Here is a 26,705-nt window from a genome sequence, read left to right on the forward strand (position 1 = left end):
GCGCTCTCTCTCTCTCCCCCCCCCCCCCCCGCGCGCGCTCTCCTCTTCTCCCCCCCCCCCGCGCGCGCTCTCTCTCCTCCTCCCCCCCCCCCCGCGCGCGCTCTCTCTCCCCCTCCCCCCCCCGCGCGCACTCTCTCTCCCCCCCCCCCCCGTGTGCACACGCGCTCTCTCCCCCCCCCCCCCGCGCGAGCGTGCTCTCTCTTCTCCCCCCGCCCCGCGCAGCGCGCGCTCTCTCTTCTTCCCCCACGCGCGCGCGCTCTTCCCCCCCCCACCGCAAGCCCGCGCACACGCTCTCTTCTCCCCCACCGCCCGCGCGCACACTCACCTCCCACCGCCCCCCCACCGCCCGAGCGCGCACTCCCCCCCCCCCCCCCCCCCCCCCCCCCCCACCGCCCGCGCGCACTCTCTCAAAGTTTCAGCTACCAGAATCACATGAGACGATCAATTTTGCTGACTTTGCCTTTACCAAGGGTGTATTTATTGGATTTAATATATTGGAACTATGGCTGTTTCATGTTTAAAATAATCTTTATTCTGTTAAATTTTCCAATATAATTAAAGTTATATCAATTTCTTCTTTCTTTTAGTCCGTATTTTAACTAGGGGTAGGAATAAAATATGTCTTGCTTAACGCTGAGTAGCGTTACCAATTGAATTACATCTGGAAAACAGCGCCTCACACTTTTTTCTTTTAAATAAGATAAAAGTTAGTGTCTAGTTGATAGTCTCCTTGATATTTTGGCAGGGGGTTTGGTCTAATCCATAATACCTGGGCTCCTTAATGTCACAAATTGCCATTCTCACCTCCCCTCCTGGAATTCAGCTCATTTGTCCATATTTAAACTGATAGTACTGTCAACATCTTACATTACTTTACTGATGATCAAGAGTAGACTGATGGACTGGCAATTGGCTGGTTTGGATTTGTCTTTTTGTGTATAGGACATACCTGGGCAATTTTTTGTGGTGTTGGGTTAAGGTTCTACATGTACTAAAAATTGCTTGGCTAGGGCCCTGCAAGTTTGAGAGCACAAGTCCTTAGCAGGAGGTCTCCTTGCCTGTGTTTGACTTTATGCAGTGAGACATCATGAAGTCTAGAATTAATCTTCAGAACTCCCAGGCCAACACCCCTCCGCCAATACGAGACCACTGTATTGTTCCCTCTGATAGTTCTGTCCTAGCAGCAGGCGCAGGACAGAACTTATCCGGGGATTATGATGGTAATGTCTGGGATATTGTGTGTACGGTCCTTGACCATGATTATATCAGGCTGTTGGAGACAAATCATAATTTTGGTGCTAGCTCCCAGATGTTGATAAGGGGGCTTTGCAAGGTCAAGGGTGCAGAGTGTGTCATTGTCATTTGAAGTTGATACCAGTTTTGTCCCTTTTTTCTTGACACGTTGTTTTAATACAACTGAGTGACTTGCCTGGCCATTTCAGAGGCCAGTTGAAAGTCAAACAGATTGCTGTCGATCTGGAGTGACATGTAGGCTAGATCAGGTAAGGGCAGCAGTTGTCGTTACCTAACAGGCATTAGATTTGATTCGATTCGATTCGATTCCCTACAGTGTGGAAACAGGCCCTTCAGCCCAACAAGTCCACACCCCACCTTGGAACTCTCCCCCCCCCCCCCCCCCCCCGCCCCCCAAAATAAGCCACACACCCCTGAACACTACGGGCAATCTAGCATGGCCAATCCACCTACCTGCATATCTTTGGACTGCGATAGGTGGAACAGATTGATTTTTTTGCAACAATAGTGTTTATTTCTGTTTTAATTCCAGATTTTTAAAATTGAAATTCTATTGGAATCCTGCCATCTTCTGTGGTAGATTTGGACCTAGTTGTCCAGGATATTGCTTAGTTCTCTGGATTTCGAGTTTAATGACGCATGACCACTGCGTCGCAATCTCTGTGATGCAGTGGTTATGACTGAAGATGTGAGAAATACCATGGAAGTGGACTGTTAGGAGAAGGATTGACTGATTACATTAAGTGGTTAGAATTGGTGAAATACAGTCAGCCACATCACCCTGGAAGCTACTTGTTATATTTACCAGCAAGTCTCAGCACTAGGGTAGGTTGGAAACTAGATTTGAGGATTAAATGGTTTTGAAGAGAAAGCTGTGATCGAGAATTTTTAATAAATATCTGAGAATATTATGAAATAACATTATGGAAGATGGATGTGTATGTGTTTATGTGTAGTTTAGCTCAGTTGGCTGAATGGTTAGTGTGTGATGCAGAGTGGTGCTGACATTGTGGGTTCAGTTTCCACGCTGCCTGAGGTTAGTATGAAGGACTCTCTTCTCTTGCCTGAGGTGTGGTGAACCCAAATCAGTACCAGTCGTCTCTCTCTGAAAACAACCTTTATGATTTGGTGACACTGTGGTGTCTTTACCTTTTCACACAGATATGGGATTAGGTTTGTTGTATGAGCAGAGAAATTTTGTTTTCTGGAGTCTTTGCAATGCTGTTATAAAATTGTGAAAAACTGTAGCACCTGCCTCCTCCGCTGATCAGCCAATTTAATTGTGGATGACGCAGATCATTGATTACACAATCCAGCATTCCAAGTTTTGCTCTCTTTGCATGAAACATCTTGTTTGAACAAAAGCCAGTGGATAGGTGTGAATTAGGTTGCTCATGAGTTGGTAAAGATTTTGCCAAGTGAAAGCTATGTGTTGCATTACTACTATGTGCCTTTTGTTTCTAGTCTTAACTATGGATTATGTTGCTTCGGCAATTAGGTTTTCTCAGCTATTTTCTGCTTGCAGTAAAATTATGTAATACGCTAGTTGGATGATCATCTTATGATGTTGGTTTGCAAAGAATTATGTGAATGTGTATGTTTTGGTCACTGGTGACGTATCAGATCATGTGTTTTAAAATAAGATTGAACGGCTTTCTTTTACTAACACTTGTACACTCAAAAGAAATCTTTTAATCTTTCAAAGGTGTTCACCACACCTCAATAGTAAGAGCAGCAATGTGAAAATGTATTATTATAGTATTTTGTGTAGTACTTTGGTGGTAGTATTTCGTGCTTCCAACAGGAGCACACAAATATTGTGTTTATCAGTGAATTATACAATTGACGGTGTATAAAATATGATTCTCATCCGGATTTTAAAATAGAGGATAAATGGATGTATGGCTTCAATTCTGTGAAGGTAACTTCCTTTTGCAAAACAAAAGGTCAGAAGTCACCAGGGTATAGTCCAACAGGTTTATTTGAAATTGCAAACTTTTGGAGAGCTGCTGCTTCATCAGGTGAACTGAAGCCAATGGGCACAGAATTTATAGGCAGAAACTATAACCTGGTGTCCTGTGACTTCTGACCTTGTCCGTCCCAGTCTGACATCAGCACCTCCACATGATGGCTACCATCAAAACTTTAGGAAAAAGAAAGGATTAAATTAATTTGGAACAGTGGAGTAAAGACATGATTTTGAAAGAAGGTATGACATTAACAGTTTTACAAAATACCTGTATTGTTAATAGATGCAGTGTTTACAAAAGTGAACTTTTATGACATGCATGTAAGTAAGACGAGGAGCCATTAGTAGTTTGAGTTTTGTTCAAAAGAACTGCTTCATGTCAGCAGAAGAATAGACCTGGAGACAGTAATGCCTTCAGTTGCTAGAAGGTAGAGTCAATAAATATATAGCTGGAAAAGCACAGCAAGAGCATCCGAGGAGCAGGGAAGTCAATGTTATGAGCTGAAACCCTTCGTCAAGACTGGATTTGTTTGTGATGTTTCCAGGCAGAGAAACATTGTGTAAATTTTTCAAACTTTCAGAACTGAAAAGTAGTATCTAGGCTGTTAAACCTTGATAGAATCAGTTAAATAAGAAGTTAAAGAATTAAAACAGCAGTGCCACTTCACTAGGATTGAGTATCTCTAAATAATATTGCAGGGGGGAAATCTTTTTTGTAATAAATTTAGGTACTTCTGTAAAAGAGCTTTGGCAGCCTCGTATGAATATATTCAGTGACTAGCCACGGTAACTTAACTTCAAAAGGTGAACTTATGATCTATCACGTCAGTTTTCACCTTGGGATCTGACTCATTCAGTATTGCTGTCAGCTGGGGTGATGACAATTGTCGTCTTTAATTATCATAAATGCCCATTCACAATCTAAGCGCACTGTCCAAAAGCCGCTCACTGGAGGAAATGTAAAGGATACAGTTAATTCTGTATGTAATAAATATTATCTTCCAAGCTAAATATTTGTTACTTTTCCACTCTTGGTACTTCTAAAGGGATGGGAATATATGTGTAGCCACTGTGTGTCACAAATTGGAGTTTGACTTCCTATCACAGTCTTCATGTTAGCTGATTGTTCCCTATTGTAAGTGTGATTCATGATAAATAGACTGTCTTTTTTTTACCAAATATACATAATGATTGTAGAAAAATTACTGTTGTAACACCAAGTGATAAATACACACATTGGCTACTGGGCTATGCTACTGTTGATTCTCTGAAAGATCTTCCCAAGCTACGTTCTCCAATTGCAGCAGCATATATGCTGGAGGGATAGCTGACCAAGTATTCCTTGAAGGAACAAAAACAGAAATTGTTGGAAAAGTTCAACAGATCTGACAGCATCTTTGGAGAGAGATCAGAGTTAATGTTCTGAGGAAAGCTCACTAGACCCGAAAAATTAACTCTGATTTCTGTCCACAGATGCTGCCAGACCAGTTGAGCTTTTCCAGCAATTTCTGTTTTTTGTTTAGAATTTTGAGAGGTTTAGCATTAATTAACTATGGACTATTTTGACTTTGAAATGAATTAGTAATTGCTGATTATGTATCAATTGCACATATTAATGCAAATACAAAGTATTTAATTGTTTCCTCCATTTTAATTTATTTTCGTCATATCTAATTAGCTTTCTGTAGTGATTGATTCCCTAATAAGTAAAGTGCATGGCTGGGATTCTTGTGTCATTGCTGTGTACTGACAGTAATGCCACTTCTGTATTTTTTGCCCGCTCAGTTTGTCATCAGGTGCTGCTCATTTCTGTGACTGTTGTTAGATTAATGTTTCCACGATGATGTTTGTTTTTCCGTGGCCCTGCTGATGTTACTGTGAGTGGGAGTGAGAATCTCCACAAGATTTCATTCAGTATGTTTTAATATGGCAGTAGCTGACATGGATCCGATGCTGGAGTGGCACATCTTGCAGCAAGCAGCCTGTTCTATTTTTTTTAAACCTCCCCTTTCAGATAACAATACAAATTGCAAGATCGCTGATTTATAATGGCAGAGTAGTATCAACATCCCATCTCACTAACGTAGCTGATAACTTATCTTAATCAAAAGATTTTAAAGATAGAGAAAGAAACAGAGGAAACAGTGGAGAAGGAAATAGTGTTCCTGAGTCTCGATTAGATGCGAAAAGAAAAATTGAAGTGGGGTGGGGAAGGGGAAAGAAATAAGGAAAAAAATTGAAATGTCCAAACAGAAAGAGGATATTGTAAAAAAGTTGTATTTGGGAATCATTGCAATGGCAGTACGTGAATATGGAGGAAAGTGTGTTTAAATGTATGAATGTTTTTACTTGTGTCCCAAAATTACCATGAGTGAAATCCAGATATCAAAACAGATTTGCATTCCGAACTTCCAATATTAATCGAAAATGTGGATGACAAGATTAGCTCAAAAATCAAAAATCTCTTTCTCAGAGACGGGTCAGCTTCAGCCACCTACTACTTTGAAGAAAAATCTAAAACAGTCAATGAAGTAGGAGAATCAACCTCTACCAGCAGTCCTGCACTTCCTTTAGATCAGTTACAGAGGAAATGGCTTTACTACAAGCCTCTTAAAGAGGGAGAACAAGAATTCCCACTACGGAACGACCAGGTAAGGCATTGGGAAACTATTCTTGCACGTTGGACAACCTCTGTAGTGAAGATTGTAAACGTACTGGTTTGTTGTTCCGCAGATGTTTCATCACTGTGCTTGGTAACATCCTCAGTGCAGCCTCTGATGAATTGTCGGTGTGTTTTCCTGCCTGGTTTTTAAACTCCTGGGGTCTGTTACGATGGATTGCCTCACTTCCGGATTTCCTCCGTAGTGAAATGGAGGAAACCCGGAAGTGAGGCAATCCATCGTAACAGACCCCAGAGTTTAAAAGTCAGGCGGGAAAACACACCGACAATTCATCAGAGGCTGCAGTGAGGATGTTATCAAGCACAGTAATGAAACATCTGTGGAACAACAAACCAGCTCGGCAAGCCAACCAATCTCAACACCCACAACCCGGGCTACAGATCTACTCCAAAACCTTTATAGTAAACATACATCATAGTGATCCAGAGCACCATTACCTTTTTCACTTTTAACAAAGAAGGTAACTACTTGATGGGTGTTTTTAAAGTCAAACTTCTAGATCATGGTTTTCTCAATTAAATCTATTACTGTGCATTAATCTGACCTGTTTGCATGATGAAACGATGCATATCAAATCAGAACAGTATAAGTTCAAATAACTAATTTGAAGTATATTCATCAAACTAGTATTTAACAATACAGTCACTGCAGTTTTTTTTTATTATTCATCCATGGGACATGAACATCACCAGCTAGGCGAGCATTTATTGCCCATTCTGCAGTGAAGAAGCCAACTATATATTGCTATAGGTCAGGAGTCACATATAGGCCAGGCCAGGTAAGGACAGCAGATTTCCTTCCCTAGGGAACGTTAGTGAACCAGATGGACTTTTATGACAATTGATAGTGGTTACATGGTCGCCATTAGGTTAGCTCTTTATTCCAAGCTTTTGTATTGAATTCAAATTTCACCAGCACCATGGTAGCGGGATTTGAACCCTATGTCCTAGAACATTAACCCAGAGATCTGGATTGCTTGTCCACTATGTCACTGCCTCACCAGAATGTACAAATACCTATTTGACTCATTACTATTTCCTTTTTGCGTTCTCTTAGAATGAAACAGACTTCTGTTAATATTCTTCAGCTGTGGAGTTTCAACTGCAGTATCAAAACTGAATGTTGTCTAAGTACCAACTGAAATTTAGTGAGACGCTACCAATCATGGATCCTGATATTTGTTAATTTTAATGTCTGTGTAAAGTCAAAAGATATGTCATAAAAAGGCAACAAGCACTAGTGTCAGCATTCTTAAAATGGAGATGAGGCTTTGTAGCCTCAGGACCTTCACCCCTATGGTTTTCACTTGAGCAAATTATCTTGTGACAACATATTTGGAAGTCCTATTTTTGTCTGACATCAAACTGTATTAAATTAACCATGTAACCAGATCTACAATAATAGCTGTCTCAGAACGTGGAAGGTAAATTGTTGGAGAGTCCAATAAAGATACAGTTTATTCCTGAGTTGTTCACTCATTACAAAATCCACCAGAACAGTATTTTCTATGGTCACTTGACGAAACAATAGTGCCTAATTGGATGCGTTCAGGAAAAATGGTGTAGATTACACTTAAAGAGACACTGGTGTTTGAATTGTAGGGAAAAGCCAGATATGGGGGAGCATGTGTAGTGGAAATGACAACAAAAATTCTTGCTCCTGTAAATGTTCAAAAGACATTTTAACTAATTTGCAGGGAGAAGTGGGATTTGAGAGCTAATGTTTTCCGATATGGATATGTCTGCCAAAATGCCACCAATTAACCAGACTATGCCTGTTGTTGTTCACACCAGAACATGCACTTTCATGCCTTATTACTGAACATGTGACAGAATGTGACACGAGTACTTCTGGAAAACCATTCAGCAGTAGTTGGTTATATAATCATCCTTATCATGTGTGTGAAATTGGGCCTGATATTGTGGTTGGCTGTTTGAACCCCACTTGACAAGTGAAGGTTTTGCATACACAATATTCTCTGCCAAAGCAGAGAGTTTGCAATCTGTTTTTACTTCCAAAGGTGTTCATAGGTCATACTGCTACTAGAGATTTGTTCTGGCTGCTGTCTCTTCTCTACCTTTCTATATCTTTTGAGATGGGCAGTTCACACATTTGGAAGTCCATGGGTCTATTAACTGGGAGAAATTATATGAAGTGGAGGAGCTGTTGTTACAAATAGCCTACACTTGATCTTGATGCTTTCCTTTTGAAGTTCAGTTTTAACAGCTACATATTCCATATTGAACATGAAAATTTGTCTTAAGCCTTGAATTGCTATTTTCTGTTGGTCCCAAACTTTTCCATCTGTATGCAGAGATTCTTTTCTGGTCCATCTGATTAGGACCTGAGCAAGACTCGGTGAGGAACAAGGTGCAGTTTATTACTCTGGTGAATAATCTCATTACAATTTTTATTAGCTGTGGTTGTAACAACAAAACTGACAAGTAAATTACAAATAGGGCCACTGCAGTAAAAAATTGAAAACTGGAAACAAAACCTGAGAGAGTACCAATTCTTATGTAGCCATTCAAATTAAATCTTTGTAGCTGCCCCTCTTTAAAAGTTTTAATAAACTCCACTGTCATTAAATTTTCAGTGAATAATACTATTTGAATAATCATTGTGCTTTTTTTAACTTTCCAAGACTTTGTCAATATGCTAAAAAGTATTCTTTTTAATGTTGTTTAATTTCCTGAAACCCTTTAAAAGTAGTTAACATTCTCCTTTAATTAGTTTGTTTTGTGATTTTCAGGTACATCAGAGAGCGGAAGAGTGTACCAAGGCCTTAAATCTGCTTACTGACATAAACTTGGGAAAACCAGTCAATAATATAGTTCCAGTGAATTTTGATTTCACTAAAATGAAGGTATGAACAAGTTGTGTTATATGAGTTAGTAACGCTGAAGGGGGAGAAGACACATGTCAAATTTTGTGGTTTGAACATTGGAATGTTTTTAAAATACAGATTTTCCTTCAGACCCATCTCGTCCACTAATACCCTTTTGGAAAGGTAACCATTACAGTCACACAGTCCGACCAACAGACGTTCAATCCTATGTACAAATAGGTTCCATATTCCCACTACTCTCACTGAAGTCATTTCTCCTGAATTCCTTCTGGATTTATTAGCTACTGTCTCATTTATAGCTCTTAATATAGAGTTTACCTCAAGTAGAAACACTTTCCCTGCATCTGCTTTATCAAATATCTTCATAATTTTAAGGTCTTCTATCAGGTTAACCCATAATCTGTTTTCTTTTTGAAGAGAACTCTGCTCAGTATTTCCTGATAAGCATATCCCCTCAATTCTCTTTTGTGTTTTTATGTCATTCTTCTAATGCCTCACGGTAACTGGTGATGGGTGAATAACATCTGGCTATGTCAATGGTACCCACATAGAGATGATTTGTTTCTAATCTTCTAAACTGCTTTTTGGTCAATACATACATGAGTGAACATATCTGTGTTTCCTTTGTGAGAACATTGTTTTGTGTTTTGTACTTGACACTTTCAAATCCTTAGTACAGACAGATTTTAAAATGATTCTGATGAATGATGTGTCCATAAAATGGTAGATGAGCTATTGTTTTGTGTGCTTTTGTACTTGCCAATAATAATCACAATAGTGTCATTCTGAACAGTTATAGTGCAGCCTCCTTTATATTAGAAAGGAACAACCATGTAGGTCTCCAGTCTCTTTTTCTCTGTCATTTTGTATTAGACCTTCCATTGTTTTTCATTGACTGTTTTCTATATATTTTCTTGTGCTTTCTTTCTTTGTGTACACTTAATTTGCTAGATCCATGATCTCCCTTGCTGTTTTATGCACGTTGTTTCTGTCTTTTGACTTTAGGATTCACTATGCACCTGCTCTGGTGGCAAAAAGTGCAGAGCCATTTTGGGGCCAACTTTGGAATGGCCAGCAGTGATTCCTTTAAGGATTGTGGTTTAGGCTACTCATTACTAAAATACATAAAGCTGGTCCAGATCAAGCTCACGCAAGTGTTCCTCAAAATTGTTCACAAGATTTAAACTATTTATTATAGAACTCCAATTTGTAAATCAAGGGGCCAATTGAAATAACTTCACAGGTGCTGGTATCCCGTGAACAAGTTACCCTTTCTTTTTCTGTTCATTTGTGGGATGTGGGTGTCACTGACTGAGCCAGCATTTCTTGCCCATCCCTAGTTGTCCTTGAGAAGGTGGTGGTGCCTTCTTGAACAGCTGCAGTCCTCCTGCTGTGGGTTGACCTACAATGCTGTTCCTTTGCTGTCACTGAGTCAAAATCCTGGAGTTCCTTCCCTAATAGAAATGTGTTTCTAAGCCAGGATGGTGAGTGACTTGGAAGGGAACTTGGAGGTGGTGGTGTTCCCATATGTCTGATGCCCTTGTCCTTCTAGATGGAAGTGGTCTTGGATTTAGAAGGTGCTGTCTGAGAATCTTTGAGTTTTTGTAGTGCATTTTGTAGAGAGTACCCACTGCTGCTACTGAGCGTTGGTGGTGGAGGGAGTGAATGCTTGTGGAGGAGATTACATGTGGAGGAGTCCTTGACACTGATCAAGCTCCCTCAGAGCCAGCTTTGAACGAACAGAACCTCTGATACTCTTGTTTGTATCCATCGGCCAGGGCTCCCCAATAAGTTGTTAATCGGGCAGAGAGGAAAATCAAATTTAACCAGTTTAGTGGACTCCTTGGACAAAGTAACGTGTGCTGTGCATAAAGGGTAACTAGTGGATGTATTGTACTCGCATTTCCAGAAGGCATTTCATAAATGATCACATCAAAGTTTATTATGAAAATGAAAGCTCATGGTATAAGATGTAGCAAATTGGCATGAATGGTAGATTGCTGGCTAACAGGATGCAGAGACTACTAATTAAATGGGCCTTTTTCAGGTTGACAGGAGGTAAGGAGTGGCATACACGGGGATTAGTACCAAGACCTCAACTGTTTATAAGCTTGTTAACTTGGATGAAAAGACATAACATATGGTTGCCAAATCTGCTAAAGAGACAAAGACAGATAGTAAACTTTAAAAAAAGGTTGATTTGACAAATAGAATATAATGTCTTTAAATGTGCAGTTGTCCATTTTAGAAGAAAGAACACAAAAAGGTATTATCCAAATGGTTAGAGATTGGAGAGTCCTATTGCACAAATCACAAGATGCTGGTATACAGGTATAACAAGTAATTAAGAAAATAAATAGTGATATCACATATTGCAAGAGAAATGGATACAGAACTATGACGGTTATGCTTCAGGTAAACAGGGCACTTGTGAAACCCCATTTGGAGTACTGTATGCAGTATTTGTTCCCTTATTTAACGAAGAATGGAAATGTGGTGGAAAGGCTTACCAGACTAAAGTATGGATCAGGAGGGTTTTTCTGTGGAAGGTTTAAAATGCTGGCTCGTATCTGCTAGAGTTTAGATTAAGATCCTGAGGGGTCCAGCCAGGGTGAATGTGGAGAGGATTTTTACTCTTATGAGAGAAGGTAAAACCAGGGTTAATTGCTTAAAATGGTCCCCCGAATAAAAGCAGATGAAGTCAAGTTTCTTTTCTCATTGAGGATTGAGAATCTTTGGAACTCCTGACTTAAAAAGGTGATGGAAGCGGAGTCATAGAACATAGAACAATACAGCACAGAACAGGACCTTTGGCCCTCGATGTTGCGCCGACCTGTGAACTAATCTAAGCCCCCCCCCCCCCCTACACTATCCCATCATTATCCTTTGAATATTTTTAAGGCAGAGGTGGATAAATTCTTGGTAGCAAGAGGGTGAAACATTATCGGAGTATGCAAGAATGTGGATTTGAGATTACAATCCGATCAGCAATGATCTTAATAACTGGCAGAGTAAACTTAAGGTGTTGAATGGTTTGCTTTTTGCTTGCATGTTCTGTTCAATAGCCTTAGTAGATATTGCTGGTATATATCTCTCTCTTCTACTGTCTTTATATTTGTTCTTTTCTACTGCATTCACTCTCCCTCTTTACCTGTTGTCATTTCATTTGTACTACCTTTATCCTGTGACTGTTCTTTCACTCCATTCTATTCAGCATGAATTGCTTAAAAGCTAGTTCCCTGTGATCTTCCATACCTGCCCTCTCTTATTTTTATCCTTCTCAAACTGGTTTTGTATGTAGAAGCATTTAAGATTTGGATTTGGAAGGTGCTGTCTGAGGATCTTTGAGTTTTTGTGTAAAATAGATTATTTTTATAGAAAACAAACAGTCATGATCTGTTGACCACTGAATGATGTGTTTTGTATTTGTCAGGCCTAGTAGCAGTCTACTTCACAAATCATTTATGTTTCACAACTTACACGTACAATAAATTGAGATTCCTGATAAACCGGCTATTCTCCTAAGCATTTGTGTAAGTTTTCAAAACAATGAAAAAGTGATTCATGTTGGCATTGCACAGGCTTCAGAAAATATGTTAGACACACATTGTTCTGCCATTCTCACATTCCAATCACTCAATCTGCACTATCAATATTCTTTCTTCTCCAGTACTCCACACCCCTCATTCCACTATTGCATCAAGTTCCCCATTTCTGAGGAAGGGTCTAGGCCCAAAACGTCAGCCTTCCTGCTCCTCTGATGCTGATTGGCCTGCCGCGTTCTTCCAGCTCTACACCTTGTTATCTCGTGTATAAATGCTGCTGCTTCCATACTTCATGTCCGCTCTGATGATGCGTCATCTAGACTCAAAATGTTAGCTTGCTGACTCCCATGGCTGTGATTTCCAGCAATTTATTTTTCAGTACAGAAAATATGAAGCTGCTGAAATAGCTGCATGTGCAATGGTTTATTACTATAACATTGACTACATACCCAGGGATTACCTGAACAGGAACTGCTAAAAGGGTTAGAAGCAAATGAGAAAGACTATTTTGTCCAAAAGTACTTCCCTCGTTGTGGTTAGAAACTGATACAGAAATCTAGCTTGAATTGTTTGGGATGCATAAAGGTTTATCAGATTCCAGAGTCCCCTTTGCTAGGCCACTCCATGAAGACATTAAGAGAGAGTGATTCCTTGGCTTCATTGAAAACAATACAAGTCATTTAATCTTGAGCTGGCTGGAAAACCAGCTTCTGTGGAATGTTGCGTAACTGCAGTGGTTCAAGCATTTTGCATTTGGAAACAGCTTGGAAATTACCTTTTGAAGGAAATTTACATCATGGGTTAAGCAATCAGATTCAAAGTAAGACATTTTCAAGAAATAATGGTCTATTTTAAAATGGCACGGTGGCTCAGTGCTTAGCACTGCTGCCTCATAGCACCAGCAACCCGGGATCGATTCCAGCCTTGGGCGACTGACTGTGTGGAGTTTGCACATTCTCCCCATGTCTGCATGGGTTTCCTTCGGGTGCTCTGGTTTTCTCCCACAGTCCAAAGATGTGTGGACTACATGGACTGGCCGTGCTGAATTGTCCAGTGTCCAGGGAGGTTCGTGTTAGACACCAGGAAATGCGGGGCTAGGGGAAATGAATCAGGGTGGGATGCTGTTTGGAGAGGCGGTGTGGACCAATTGGGCCAAATGGCCTGATTTCTGACTGTAGGGATCTAATGATTCTATGATGAATAACACAATATTGCTTGAACTTTAAGAGTTTTCACACATTTTTGTAGGATTCTCTGGATCTGCACAAAGTAGCTATCATGGGTCACTCATTTGGTGGAGCCACAGTTATTGATTCACTCAGCAAAGATGTTCGGTTCGGGTAAGTTATGACAGATCTGGTAGGCAGTGAATGTTAATATAATAAGTCTTTCAGTTTTCCAAAGGTGATGTGAACATCTTCCTGCACACTGCATGCTAATAGACAGTTGTCCCTTTAATTAATGTTTTTATTGCCAAATGTGTGTCTCATTTCACTTATGGACTTGTAAAATTGCTTGAATGCTGTAAATAGAAAATAACAGTGCTATTGTATGATTAAACATTTGTACACCAAACTGACCAAATAACTTGAGAGATAAAAGTAAAATCTTTCAGATGCCGGATGTCAAATGAAAATGGGAACTAAAAATACATAGTAGCTCAGCTATGACCTACCGAGAAAGTAACAGCGAATGCTTTTACGTCAATGACCTTTCCTCAGAACTTACCAGTATTTTCTAATTCTAGTTCAAAAATAATGAGAAAAGCATATACTAGATAGAACATAGAACAGTATAGCACAGAACAGGCCCTTCAGCCCATGATGTTGTGCCAACCATTGATCCTCATGTATGGACCCTCAAATTTCTGTGACCATATGCATGTCCAGCAGTCTCTTAAATGTCCCCAATGACCTTGCTTCCACAACTGCTGCTGGCAACGCATTCCGTGCTCTCTCAACTCTCTGTGTAAAGAACCCGCCTCTGACTTTCCTCCAACCAGCTTAAAACTATGACCCCTCGTGTTAGCCATTTCTGCCCTGGGAAATAGTCTCTGGCTATCAACTCTATCTATGCCTCTCATTATCTTGTATACCTCAATTAGGTCCCCTCTCCTCCTCCTTTTCTCCAATGAAAAGAGTCCGAGCTCAGTCAACCTCTCTTCATAAAATAAGCCCTCCAGTCCAGGCAGCATCCTGGTAAACCTCCTCTGAACCCTCTCCAAAGCATCCACATCTTTCCTATAATAGGGTGACCAGAACTGGACGCAGTATTCCAAGTGCGGTCTAACCAAAGTTTTTACAGAGCTGCAACAAGATCTCACGACTCTTAAACTCAATCCCCCTGCTAATGAAAGCCAAAACACCATATGCTTTCTTAACCACCCCGTCCTCTTGGGTGGCCATTTTAAGGGATCTATGTATCTGCACACCAAGGTCCCTCTGTTCCTCCACACTGCCAAGAATCCTATCCTTAATCCTGTACTCAGCTTTCAAATTCAACCTTCCAAAATGCATCACCTCGCATTTATCCAGGTTGAACTCCATCTGCCACCTCTCAGCCCATCTCTGCATCCTGTCAATGTCCCACCGCAGCCTACAACAGCCCACTATACTGTCAACGACACCTCCAACCTTCGTGTCGTCTGCAAACTTGCTGACCCATCCTTCAATCCCCTCATCCAAGTCATTAATAAAAATTACAAACAGTAGAGGCCCAAGGACAGAGCCCTGTGGAACACCACTCACCACTGACTTCCAGGCAGAATATTTTCCTTCTACTACCACTCGCTGTCTTCTGTTGGCCAGCCAATTCTGTATCCAGACAGCTAAGTTCCCCTGTATCCCATTCCTCCTGACCTTCTGAGTGAGCCTATCATGGGGAATCTTATCAAATGCCTTGCTGAAGTCCATATACACCACATCCACAGCTCGACCCTCATCAACTTTTCTAGTCACATCCTCAAAGAACTCGATAAGGTTTGTGAGGCATGACCTGCCTCTCACAAAGCCGTGTTGACTGCATTTAATCAAGCCATGCTCTTCCAGATGGTCATAAATCCTATCCCTCAGAATCCTTTCTAACACCTTGTAGACAGACGTGAGACTTACTGGTCTGTAATTGCCGGGGATTTCCCTATTTCCTTTCTTGAAGAGAGGAATTACATTTGCCTCTCTCCAGTCTTCAGGTACGATTCCAGTGGAGAGCGAGGATGCAAAGATCTTCGCAAGTGGTGATGCAATTGCATTTCTCGTTTCCCAAAGCAGCCGAAGCCAAATCTGGTCCAGGCCTGGTGACTTGTCAATCTTAATGTTTGACAAAATCTTCAGCACATCAGCTTCCTCTATCTCTATCCATTCCAGCATGCACACCTGCTCTTCAAAGGTTTCATTCACAACAAAGTTAGTTTCTTTTGTAAAGACAGAAGCAAAAAACTCATTTAGGGCTTCCCCTACCTCCTCAGACTCCACACACAAGTTCCCTATGCTATCCCTGATCGGCCCTACTTTCTCTTTGACCATTCTCTTATTCCCGACATAAGTGTAAAATGCCTTTGTGTTCTCCCTAATCCGTTCTGCCAAGCCTTTCTCGTGCCCTCTCCTGGCTCTCCTCAGACCATTTTTGAGCTCTTTCCTCGCCTGCCTGTAATCCTCTAGAGCTGAACTTGACCCTAGCTTACTCCACCTTATGTAAGCTACCTTCTTCTTTTTGACGAGAAGCTCCACCGCTCTCGTCATCCAAGGTTCCTTTATCTTACCCCTTCTTGCCTGTCTCAGAGGGACATATTTATTCATCACTCGCAACAACTGTTCCTTAAACAGTCTCCACATGTCTATAGTGCCTTTACCATGGAACAATTGCTCCCAGTCCATGCTTCCTAACTCATGTCTAATCGCATCATAGTTTCCTCTTCCCCAATTAAATATCCTCCCATTTTGCCTAATCCTCTCCTTCTCCATAGCTATGTAGAATGTGAGGCAGTTATGGTCACTATCACCAAAATGCTCTCCCACCACAAGATCTGATACCTGCCCCGGCTTATAGATGTGTGAAATAAAAATAAAACTCTTGAAAGACTTAGCAGGTCTGATAACATTTGTGGCCAGGAAGAAAGTTGTGTTAATGTTGACCATCCATTAGCAACTTCCCAGTTGTTCATTCTATATAAAAAGTGCTGAAGTGGACACTATAGTTTGGTTAGCAAGTATATTAAAGTATCCATTCCCACAGCTATCTGTCAAAAAAGGAACTGTAGTGGAATTAAATGAGAACTGCAACTTATAACTTTCAGAGGGATTATTCTTAGTTATCCATAAATTGGCATCAACCAAAGATCTTACTAAGCATCATTGTGTGTAAATTGCAGTCTGTAGTTGGGTTAGCTCCATTTTGCTGGAGACGTTCTCCATCTTTCTACATTCACCGCACATAGAAACGTTTCTAACAGCGATGGTCAAAAAAATCATAAAGCTGTATAGCATTGAAGCAGACCCTTTGATTCAACTTGTTCATGCAGACCAGATAACCTAAATTAATGTAGTCTCATTTGCCAGCATTTGGCCCATATTGCTCTCAACCCTTCCTATTCATTTACCCATCCAGATACCTTTTTTAAATGTTTCAATTGCTCCAGCCTCCACCACTTCCTCTGGCAGCTCATTCCATACTCGCGCCACCCTCTGAGTGAAAAACCTGCTGGAGATACCTGAAACCAAACAGCAGAAGCAGTTAGCAGTGCAGGTTCATTGCTAGGTCAGGTAGCTGTGCAAGTTCAGTTCTTCGTTTGTTTCATTTCACACATAGTCACTGTTTTGTCTCTTCCTCCTTTCTAAAGTGCCATTGTTTTGATCTCTTTTTATCCAAAGTTTCAAAATCTTGCAACAGCTTATAAAATAGTGATTATTGCTCCTGGAATTTGAGGAAATCAGCTCCAACGCTGAAAATACCTCAAAAATAAAGGAGCAGCTCTTGCAGCCATAGCTATTTTTTCCCCATCCTCCTCCTTGGATTACCCAGAATTGTTTGTCCTAAAACCTCTGCTTTCCTTTTTAATCATGGGTTGCTGGAAAGAAATGATACAGATTTTCGATCTAATTTTATCATCTAAATCAATACAGAAACACTTGATAAATGCTTCCACAAATATGTTAATTTAATTTTTTGCCCTGTTTTATTCCAAGTTCATCATCACTTACTTCAATTTTTTTAAGAATTAAGAATGTAAGTAGTAGAGGCCAGTCTACCGTCATGGTAATAGAGGAAAAAAAACTGTGGATGCTGGAATCCAAGGTATGTGGCCAGGAGGCTGGAAGAACACAGCAAGCCAGGCAGCTTCTGGAGGAAAAGAGAGTCAATATTTCAAGTATCAGAAGGGTAATAGCAGAAACATTGACTTTGTCTCCTTTCCTCCATATGCTGCCTGGCTTGCTGTGTTCTTCCAGCCTCCTGTTTGTTTACCCCTCAAGGTTGCCCTGCCATTCTATAGAATCCTGGTTAATCTGCCCAGGTTTAGATAGCTAAACTCCCCTTTTATGTCAGCTCCTTATGGGCCTCAACTCTTCTATTTCAAAAGTCTATGTACCATCTCTTTAAATAGTTTGTCATTCAGCATCAGATCTAGAATCGTACCTAACATCTTGTTTTTTGATGTTCGCTGACCTCTTGAGGTGTGTGTTGGAAGTTGACACCAAGGTGCACTATTTGAGTTAAACAGGGTTGAGAAAGTGGATGAGAATTGGATCCAGATGGAGGAAGCAATGAAAGAGTGAAGAGGGAGAAGCGTGCAGGATTTTTTAGGAATGGGATCACTTTTGGGAGCACTGTTTGTTTGAAGGCACTCCCTCAGAAATACCATGGAATATCAAAAAAAGGTTTTAGAATAAGAGCAAAATTTTAAGGGAGAGAATTTGGCAGTGGATCCAACAGGTTGAGATTGCCAAAGAAGACAAACCAGGAGAGGTCACAAAGTTCACCTGAGTTTACTTTCATGAGCACGTACAAGGTTGTTTGTTGTTAAGGAGACATCTGGTGGCAAGGGTTTGGAAATTCAGGATAATTTGGTAAAATGAACTAAACATGATAGGACTTCACAAACTAAGATCGCTATAGCACATAGCTACTATAACACCACTTGAGGCATAACTGGTATAATATTGAATTGTCTATTTCTTACATGCACAATGGTCAGTGCACTTTTAAACACAATGTTGCCATTTAGTCAACCGTTTATCCTATTAAGAATACTCTGAGGAAGGGTCACTCAACAAAAACGTTAACTCTGATTTCTCTCCACATTTGCTGTCAGACTTGTTGAGCTTTTTCAGCAATTTGTCTTTTTTCTTAATACTACTAACAGATAAAAAAGCTGTTAAGAAATACAGCTATGTTTAAAATCCTGAATAATGCTCATTTCCAGGAACTCTGCATTTCCATATCATCTTGAACTAGTTTAAACTCCCCTGTTCCTGAGCAGTCTATTTCCTTTTTCTTTCATGCAATTAATTGCGTACCTTATTGTACACTACAATAGGAAAGAGAGCACTTGATGCAAGAGTAATGTCAGAATATGCAGTATTCAGTGAATCTTTGTAAGAGTCTGTGCCTGGTCTCATTGTTTGTCATCCATGTAAATTATTTAGGCAATAATGTAAACTGTAATTTGGTCATTTTCCTGGCAGCACAAAAATGAAGGCCAGTAAAAATTAGATGAAACAGCAAGGTTAAATTAGTTACATTCTGCCGAATTGCAACAATTAGAAATCCAACTCTGCCTTGAAGAAACTTAAATAACCAATCTCCAGAATCTTAGGGGAAGAGAATACCAGAGTCTAACAATCATTTGGAGAAAAGACATTTTCTTGCTCTCTCTCTCTTGCGCTCCCCCTCTCTCGCTGTCGCTGTCTTGCTCTTTCTCGCAAATGCACCCTTCATAAAACAATGTCCTCTAGTTTTAGTCACCCCCACATGAGAAAACATCCTTAAAGTATTCACTGCATCCAGTCCCTTACAATCTTACACATATCAAGAAGATAACCCTCCATTCTTCTAAATTCCAATGGATATAGGCCCAACTTGTTCAACTTTTATTCATAATTTTCTAAACCTAAGAATGTGTTGAGTGAACCTTCTCTAAACTGCATCCGAAGCAATTATATCGTTTTTTGAAATAAGGCCAAAAATGCGCACACTGCTCCACATATGATCTCACCAAAGCAATGTTCAAGCACTGTAAATGTTCTGTACTTTTACACCTCACTTTTTTTGCAATAAATGACAATGACTGTAGTGATCGGAATGAGATTGGCCAGATGAATCTCTGAGGAGGAGTTCTCTGTTTGGGGCTATTAACCCGGGCCGATCAGAGAGCCCTAGCTGACAGATATAAACAGGAGGTTCCCCACTCTCGGGACTGACTCTGAGCTAACTAGTCAGACTCCATATACTGTGCACGTGTAAATAAAGGTGGCTTTGTGACAGATTACCAGCCTCCGTGGAGTTACATCAATGACCAACTACAGTTAATTAAATTGAATAAATAGGGGCTTAGAAGGTCCCTGTGTATAAAAAGATAAGTCACTTTCCATGGCCAGTTTGTGAGTAAGCCAGTTATTTAAAAAATAAAACTAACATGTTAGGACTTATAGATCTGAAATGTACAAATAACACAGGAAAGTTGCAGTAAAATAATCGTGCTTTAACTTGACTACAATTTGAAGCTAAATCACTACGTTTTTTGAGAAAACAAAGCAGAAATTGCCTTTGATATTCTGATATAAATATGATTTGGGCAAAATCTGATTGCATCAGCTGCAGAATATGTTTGGGGATAATTAACAATTCTATACTTTTTTTTAAATAGATGTGGAGTGGCATTAGATGCATGGATGTTCCCACTGGAGGATGAGGTGTATACAAAGGTACAGAAGCCAATACTGTTCATCAACTCCGAAAAATTCCAATGGGTTACTAATATCCTGAAAATGAAAAAACTTGATTCAGTTGAAATACAGCGAAAAATGATTACAATCATGTGAGTAAATGTGCTGGTACTTGTCAACCATATCCATTCAAAACTATGCCCATTCTAGGAGCCAGAGGTGACGCATATGTCAAGGACAACCTTGTGCCAGGATGTGAGAGATTAATAGTTTTATAGGAATTGTGGCATTGAAGCAAACATGGGCATAAATGATCCCTGGCATTATATTCAGAGAAGAGCAAGGGAGCCTTGCCAGTGTCCTGTTAGCCAACACTTCTGCAATTTGGCAAACTTTTCTAACTGATCATTAAACCGTTGTGACCTAGTTAGCCACCTCAAAGACATTAATAGCTGTGGCACTGAGCCATAGGAGAGGGCCAAAGGCTTGGTGAAAGATATGGTCGGTAAGGAGGGTCCCATAAGTTAAATTTGGGCAGGGAATTGATATGTGAGGCTAAGGTGAGCGTAAGACAAGGCTGCTAATGATGGAACAGGTAAGAATCTAGAGAAAAGTTGGAGTTTTCAGGGATAGAGATGGATGGTCATTGTATGACATCAAAGAGGCAGGAGAATTAGACTGTTGAAAGAAATTAAAAACAAACATTTTAAATCTGAAAAAATGAACCAACTTTCATCAGAGAGGACAGGGGTGATGAGCATATAAGCATACTCCAATGGTTAAATTACCACAACTACCTTTAATTTGGCTTTTTCTTAAGAAATTTCCCAGAAAATTAAATACTGAAACAATGACTTGGAACTTTATGCAGCAACCAGATAAGATCTTTTGAGTAGGCAAGTTAAGCCCCACAAACCCAATTTAGCTATTACCCAATTAATGGTGGAATTTACCTATAATTTCAGCCAGCAGTGTGTCTGTCTTGACAAAGTGGACTGAGAAAGAACATTTAGTGGGTGATAGTGTAAAGTTCTGCCACTGAAGAATCCTGGAGTTGAATGTTTATACAATTTTCTGCCCTTCAAGTTTATGGTGTGACATTATTGATATTCCTTCAGATTGTTTAATCTAAAATATTGACTACTCCTCTGCAGCTATGATGACTGCAGCTTGCCACCTTCTCAGAAGTAGCTTCCCTGTTCCTTATTATATTTGCCATTGACTCTCTGTTTGAAACACAGCTTGAATTGTCATTAACTCCTTAAATTCCTCTTCAGAGAAGTTTTGTCGTTGTGGTATTAGGCAGCCAGTTGTCAAACAGTTTTGTTTATGTAGTTTTGACTCCTCCTTTTTCTTCCAGGCATGGCTGATTGCTTTCAATTCCTGTATAACATTTTGTCTTTGTCCTTTAACAGTTTATTCCAGTTATTCCTGCCTCTTTCAATCCATGAACAGTTATTAAATGTTCTGAATTTTACACTATCACCCACTAAATGTTCTTTCTCAGTCCACTTTGTCAAGACCATTCAGAATCTTCTAAACTTGAATCAAATCACTTTTTTCCCTTTCTAATGAAAATAAGCCCAACCTGACAAATCTTCTCAAGTTACTCATTCCAGGTATTAATTTAATAAATTTCCTCCAAACCACCTCTGACATAATTAAATCCTTCCTTAAAATAAGAAGACCAAGACCCCACGCAGTATTTGAGATGTGCTCTCTCCAAAGCCTTGAATGACTGAAGCAATAACATCCTTTTCAGTTCAGTTCAGTTCATCTCAAAGAATAGCTTTAATCACTTGCTGAACTTACTAACTTTCTAGGATTTGTGCACAAGAATACATACATCCCTCTGCACCTCAGAATTCAGCAGTCATTCACGATTTTAAAAATGCTCTGCTTTTTTATTCATCCCCCCAGTAAGAGAACAACTTCACATTTTCCCACAGTCGACACCATCTGCCAGGATTTTGACCATTTGTATAACATATATCATTTTAAATCTTCCTTACATCATTTTCACAGCATACTTTTCTACCTGTCTTTGTAACATCTACAAATTTAGCTAGCATATTTTTGACCCCTCATCCAAGTCATAGATACAAATTGTAAAAAATTGAGGGTTATATACAGTCACCGACAGGACTTCCTGCAATCTGAAAAAGTCCCGTTTAGACGTACTGTTTTCTGCCAACCAGCCAGTCTTCTATCCATGCTAATATATTAACCCTGACATGAACACCTACTGTGCAATAATAACCTTTTATGTGGACCTTTTGACAAAACACATTCTGGAAATGCAGGAACAATACATCAACAGATTCTCCTTAAGCTACAGCACGTTACTACTTCAAAAAATTTCAATAAATTGATTCAACACAATTTCTGTTTCATTAAAAGAATCTGATTGCATTAATTCAGGAAAGCAGCTCACCATCTTTTTCTCTGCAGACATTAGGAGTGATCAATTGGTGGTGGCACAGCCAGTGACACACTCATCCATAGAATGATTAGAGAAAAATGTTGCTATTTCTTAAAAGTACCTTGTTTCATATTTGGATTGCAGGCAGAATTGAGTTGTTCTTCTTTCTTTGAATCTTTATAGAGGAACAGTACATCAGAGCTTCCCTGATTTCACGTTTTTGACTGGCACTTTCCTTGGAAAGATTTTTCAATTAAAAGGAACAATAGATCCCCTAACAGCAATTGATATTAGCAACAAAGCTTCTTTAGCATTCATGCAACAGCACTTGGGTGAGTAAATAAAATGCATTAATTTGGTTATGTATTTCAATAATAGTTTTTTTAATTCTGGGTATCAGAACAATTAGCTAGTAATTCTATAGATATGGTAGTGAGGTGAAAGGTGAGACTGATGCAATCCCAGAACACTACAGAAATGCACCTCTTTTTTAATTTACAATAAATTATTTTGGAGTTTCTAACATCTAGTCATTCTGAATCATTCTTTTTTGAAATTATGATTTAAAGGCTGTGCAAATATTAAATATTTCCCATTGGAAACCAATTTCATGAAAATCGCAAAATGTTAATGATGACGCATATTTTAAAACAGTACCATAAAGTTCTGTCCTCTTTTATGTATAATGTGTGTAATAAAGCTTGTAAAGAACAGTTTCCCACTCAAGAATATGTAGTTCTCAATGTGAATCAAACATTTACCATTGTAACAGGACGAAAGCTTCCTTTTTACTTAATTGTTTTGGGATTTAACTTCAATGTCAAAATTCACTTTACAGGTCTTGAGAGAGATTTTGATCAGTGGGACCCCGTTATTGATGGGCAAGGAGAACACATTATCCCAGGCACAAATATTCATTTGCCTTTATCGAACTCTGAACCCAAGCAATGACTTTTGAATTCTGAATCCAAACTGTGAATGTTGAGCATACTGCAGTAAAATAAAAATCAGTATGAATGGATTTATCTGCACTGAACACTCGCATTGTGCTAAACATTTGCCTTATAAGATCGTTAGAAATTGAGTTTAAGAAATGTGTCCTAAGCCATAAAATACACTCTTTACCTCTGTTCTTTTGGATATAGATCCATGCATCATTTGGATGAATTAGTATAACATTCAAGTACAAGTCTCCAAGTTGGAGTAACCCTTATTGGTTGTATCTATTTTAAAATTGCACTGTATTATACAGAGTTTTTAAGGATTTTGATTATTGCATTCAGTAGTTTGAAATTACACTATTTAAAGCTATGATGCACTATTAATTGGTTTGCATGTTTTCCTAAACCTACCATTATGGCGAAGCTTAAAGTTCATCTGTGATTAGAACTCATTGAGAAAAAATTCTTTAAAACCAGAATTAATATATAACTTAAGATTTTGGGAACATAAATTATTATTTTGTGAAGATTTTTCTTGACTTGCTTGTCTACTAAAATTCATTTTGAATAATTGCTTACATTTTTTTATGTCTTTTTGCTACTCCTAATGAAATTTTTTGATCAACTCCTTCCAAACACATTGGTGGCACTTTTGTAACTGCTGTTGACTGTGAACACCAATCAACCTCTTCTGTGTAACAAAATAAAACAAAAGAACTGTGGATTCTGAAAATCAGAAACAAAAAGCAGAAATGGCAGGCCAATCTCAGCAGGTCTGTCAGCATCTGTGGAGAGAAAGCAGAGTTAATGTTTCAGTTCCAGTTCTGAAGAAGAGTCACTGGACACAAAACACTAACTCTGATTTCTCTCCACAGATGCTGGCAAAGCTGCTGAGTTTCCCAGTCATTTCTGTTTTTGTAATCTTTTCTTCATTCTGTTATAAGAAGTGTCCACAACAACCTATACAATGGAAATATTGTTTCTGATGTGCAAAGTAAGTTATTTATAGTCTATCCTTTTGGCAGTTGAATAGAAATAAAAATGATATGTGAAGAGAATTGCAACTTCTAACTGCGCACACTGCAATCTAATTCCAAATTCCAGTCTTTCACCCACAGCTATATCATTTCTCACTTTGTGTTCTTCTGTAAATTATTCTTCAGTCACCACTTATTCTGTAATTTCCCGATTAGTTTAGTAATGATGTAATTAGACTGCCTGCTGACAAATAGAAGCCAACATTTCCAAAAGTATGAGGATGATCAGATCTTTGTGAATTTACTAGCCTCCAGCTAGCAGTGTTTATAATGATAAAGGTTATCCAAATTATTGACCTTGATTTATAATCATAACTAAGATATATGGGGAGTATTTGAAATAACTGACAAAAAAAGTTAACTAAGACTTGAACAACTTCACTTGAAGCAAAACTGTACACAACAATGCTTGTCCGGGGAAGATTGTAATCCGCTGCTGGAGGGAAAGGGTAGGGAATTTCACAGGAATTTTCCTCAAATCTACCACATCCTCAGTCGAAAAAACTCTGGGAAAAATAGTGCCCTCATTAAACTTATTACATTCTCAAAGGCTGTACTGAGGCATTGGACAGTATCTCTTTAAGATGCAACTTAAACAGATGAGGCAGAAAAATTGGTCATCAAAGGTTCAGACATCTGATCAGTTACTTTGACAACTCTCTTTTCCTTCCACCTAGTTCATCAACCAAGCTTCCTGTAAGGCTCCTCTTATCCTATCCCTGGGTTTGCATCTATTTCTAGTTTCTCTTTCTTCCCTTTTGCTCTTTCTGAGCTCATTTTGTGTATAAAGCCTACCTGAATCTTCCTCCCTATTCCCATGAAACCTCTGACCATCAAACTTCATTTTTTGGCTCTCAGGTTACCTGATATTGTCTCTCAAGTACCGTCCCCCTCTCTTTCATAACTGCCATTAACCTTTTTCCCTTAAATTTACCCTTTGAATTCAAACTTACCACCCCATTTCCAACCCCTCATTTTCTCTTCAGTCCTCGAGTATGTCTTCACTTCCTCAATCTGTCCAATGTTTTGTGGACCTGCATGTTTAAATCCCTCCAATCATACCTTTTCCCCCTCTATCCCAACCTCAGTACATCATCTGCTAAAACCCTAATTAGTGCTTTTGTAACCTCCAGATATTCTGTAACATTGTTGACCAGCCTTCTATATTCTACCCTGTGTAAAGTTATTACTCCAAAGCTCTGCACTAACTTTTGTATCCAGTCCCTTTATTCCATCACATTATGTTCTACACTGGATTATAGTTCAGCAGCATTGATTTTAAAACGCTTGACCTTGTTTGGTCTCTTCATGGCCTTACCCCTATTTGTAAGCTACAGCCTCACACGATCTCCTAAGCATCCAATTTTAATTGCTGCACTATTAACGGCTGTGCTTCAGCCTGGAATTTCCTCTCCCAAACCTCTCCACTTCTCCTCCCTTCTTTTGAGTAACATTTTGTTTATCTGTCCTAGTGTCCCCTTATGACAGTTAGAGTTCTTAAAAAAGATGACAGTGAATTACCTTGGAATTTTTGACTACCTGAAAGACATTGTGCAAGCTGTAAATACCTTTAGGCCAAGAATATTAACTTTGTATTAGTTGAAAAATTTATTGTTTTGATACTAATTTGAGTTTCAATGTACTAGCCTAGGTTCTTCAATTAGTGTTTCATTACTGTTATCATGACAAAATGACATTTTAAAATCTTAAGATTTTGTCACTGCAATGTGGCCTCAGGATATCCCAAGCACAAAATGCTATTTAAAATGTAATTCTCTCCTATGTATTCACTCAAGGGGAGAATGGGTACATTTTAAAAATTTATGTTCAATTAAACTTGTCATTTCAAAGAGCAGAGTTTTCTTTGTTAAGTTATTTAAACTTGCAATGCAAGACTAAGTACAGTTAACAAGGATGAATGTCACCAAAAACAAAAAGGTCTGAAAATTGTGACAAGGACAGTGAAAAGTGGCAGACCCATCCATAGTGTGAGGAACTGAAAAGGTACAGCACTTCTTTATTGATCTGCAGTGAATTGCAAATCCTTGTAGGCCACTTCAAATAGAGAGAAACATCAGTTTTCCTTTTTGTTTACATTTTTTTGAGAGCAAAGCATGTGCTATGGAGAAGA

The 26,705-nt window shown here is 39.3% G+C and overlaps 1 protein-coding gene across 1 annotated transcript in view; it reads left to right on the forward strand.

Moving 5' to 3' along the window:
- LOC125452592 (platelet-activating factor acetylhydrolase) overlaps positions 1-26,348 on the forward strand; it is a 55,973-nt gene extending 29,625 nt beyond the window's left edge. Inside the window, exons 5-10 of the mRNA XM_059645711.1 lie at positions 5,606-5,874; positions 8,657-8,770; positions 13,546-13,637; positions 20,156-20,326; positions 22,780-22,928; positions 23,435-26,348. Coding sequence (XP_059501694.1) covers positions 5,606-5,874; positions 8,657-8,770; positions 13,546-13,637; positions 20,156-20,326; positions 22,780-22,928; positions 23,435-23,547 — 908 coding nt within the window. The 3' untranslated portion in view covers positions 23,548-26,348. The remainder of the gene's footprint in view (positions 1-5,605; positions 5,875-8,656; positions 8,771-13,545; positions 13,638-20,155; positions 20,327-22,779; positions 22,929-23,434) is intronic.
- The last annotated feature ends 357 nt before the right edge of the window (positions 26,349-26,705 follow it).

This window comes from Stegostoma tigrinum, chromosome 4 (assembly GCF_030684315.1).
Source record: "Stegostoma tigrinum isolate sSteTig4 chromosome 4, sSteTig4.hap1, whole genome shotgun sequence".
In the NCBI taxonomy this organism is placed as follows: Eukaryota; Metazoa; Chordata; class Chondrichthyes; order Orectolobiformes; family Stegostomatidae; genus Stegostoma; species Stegostoma tigrinum.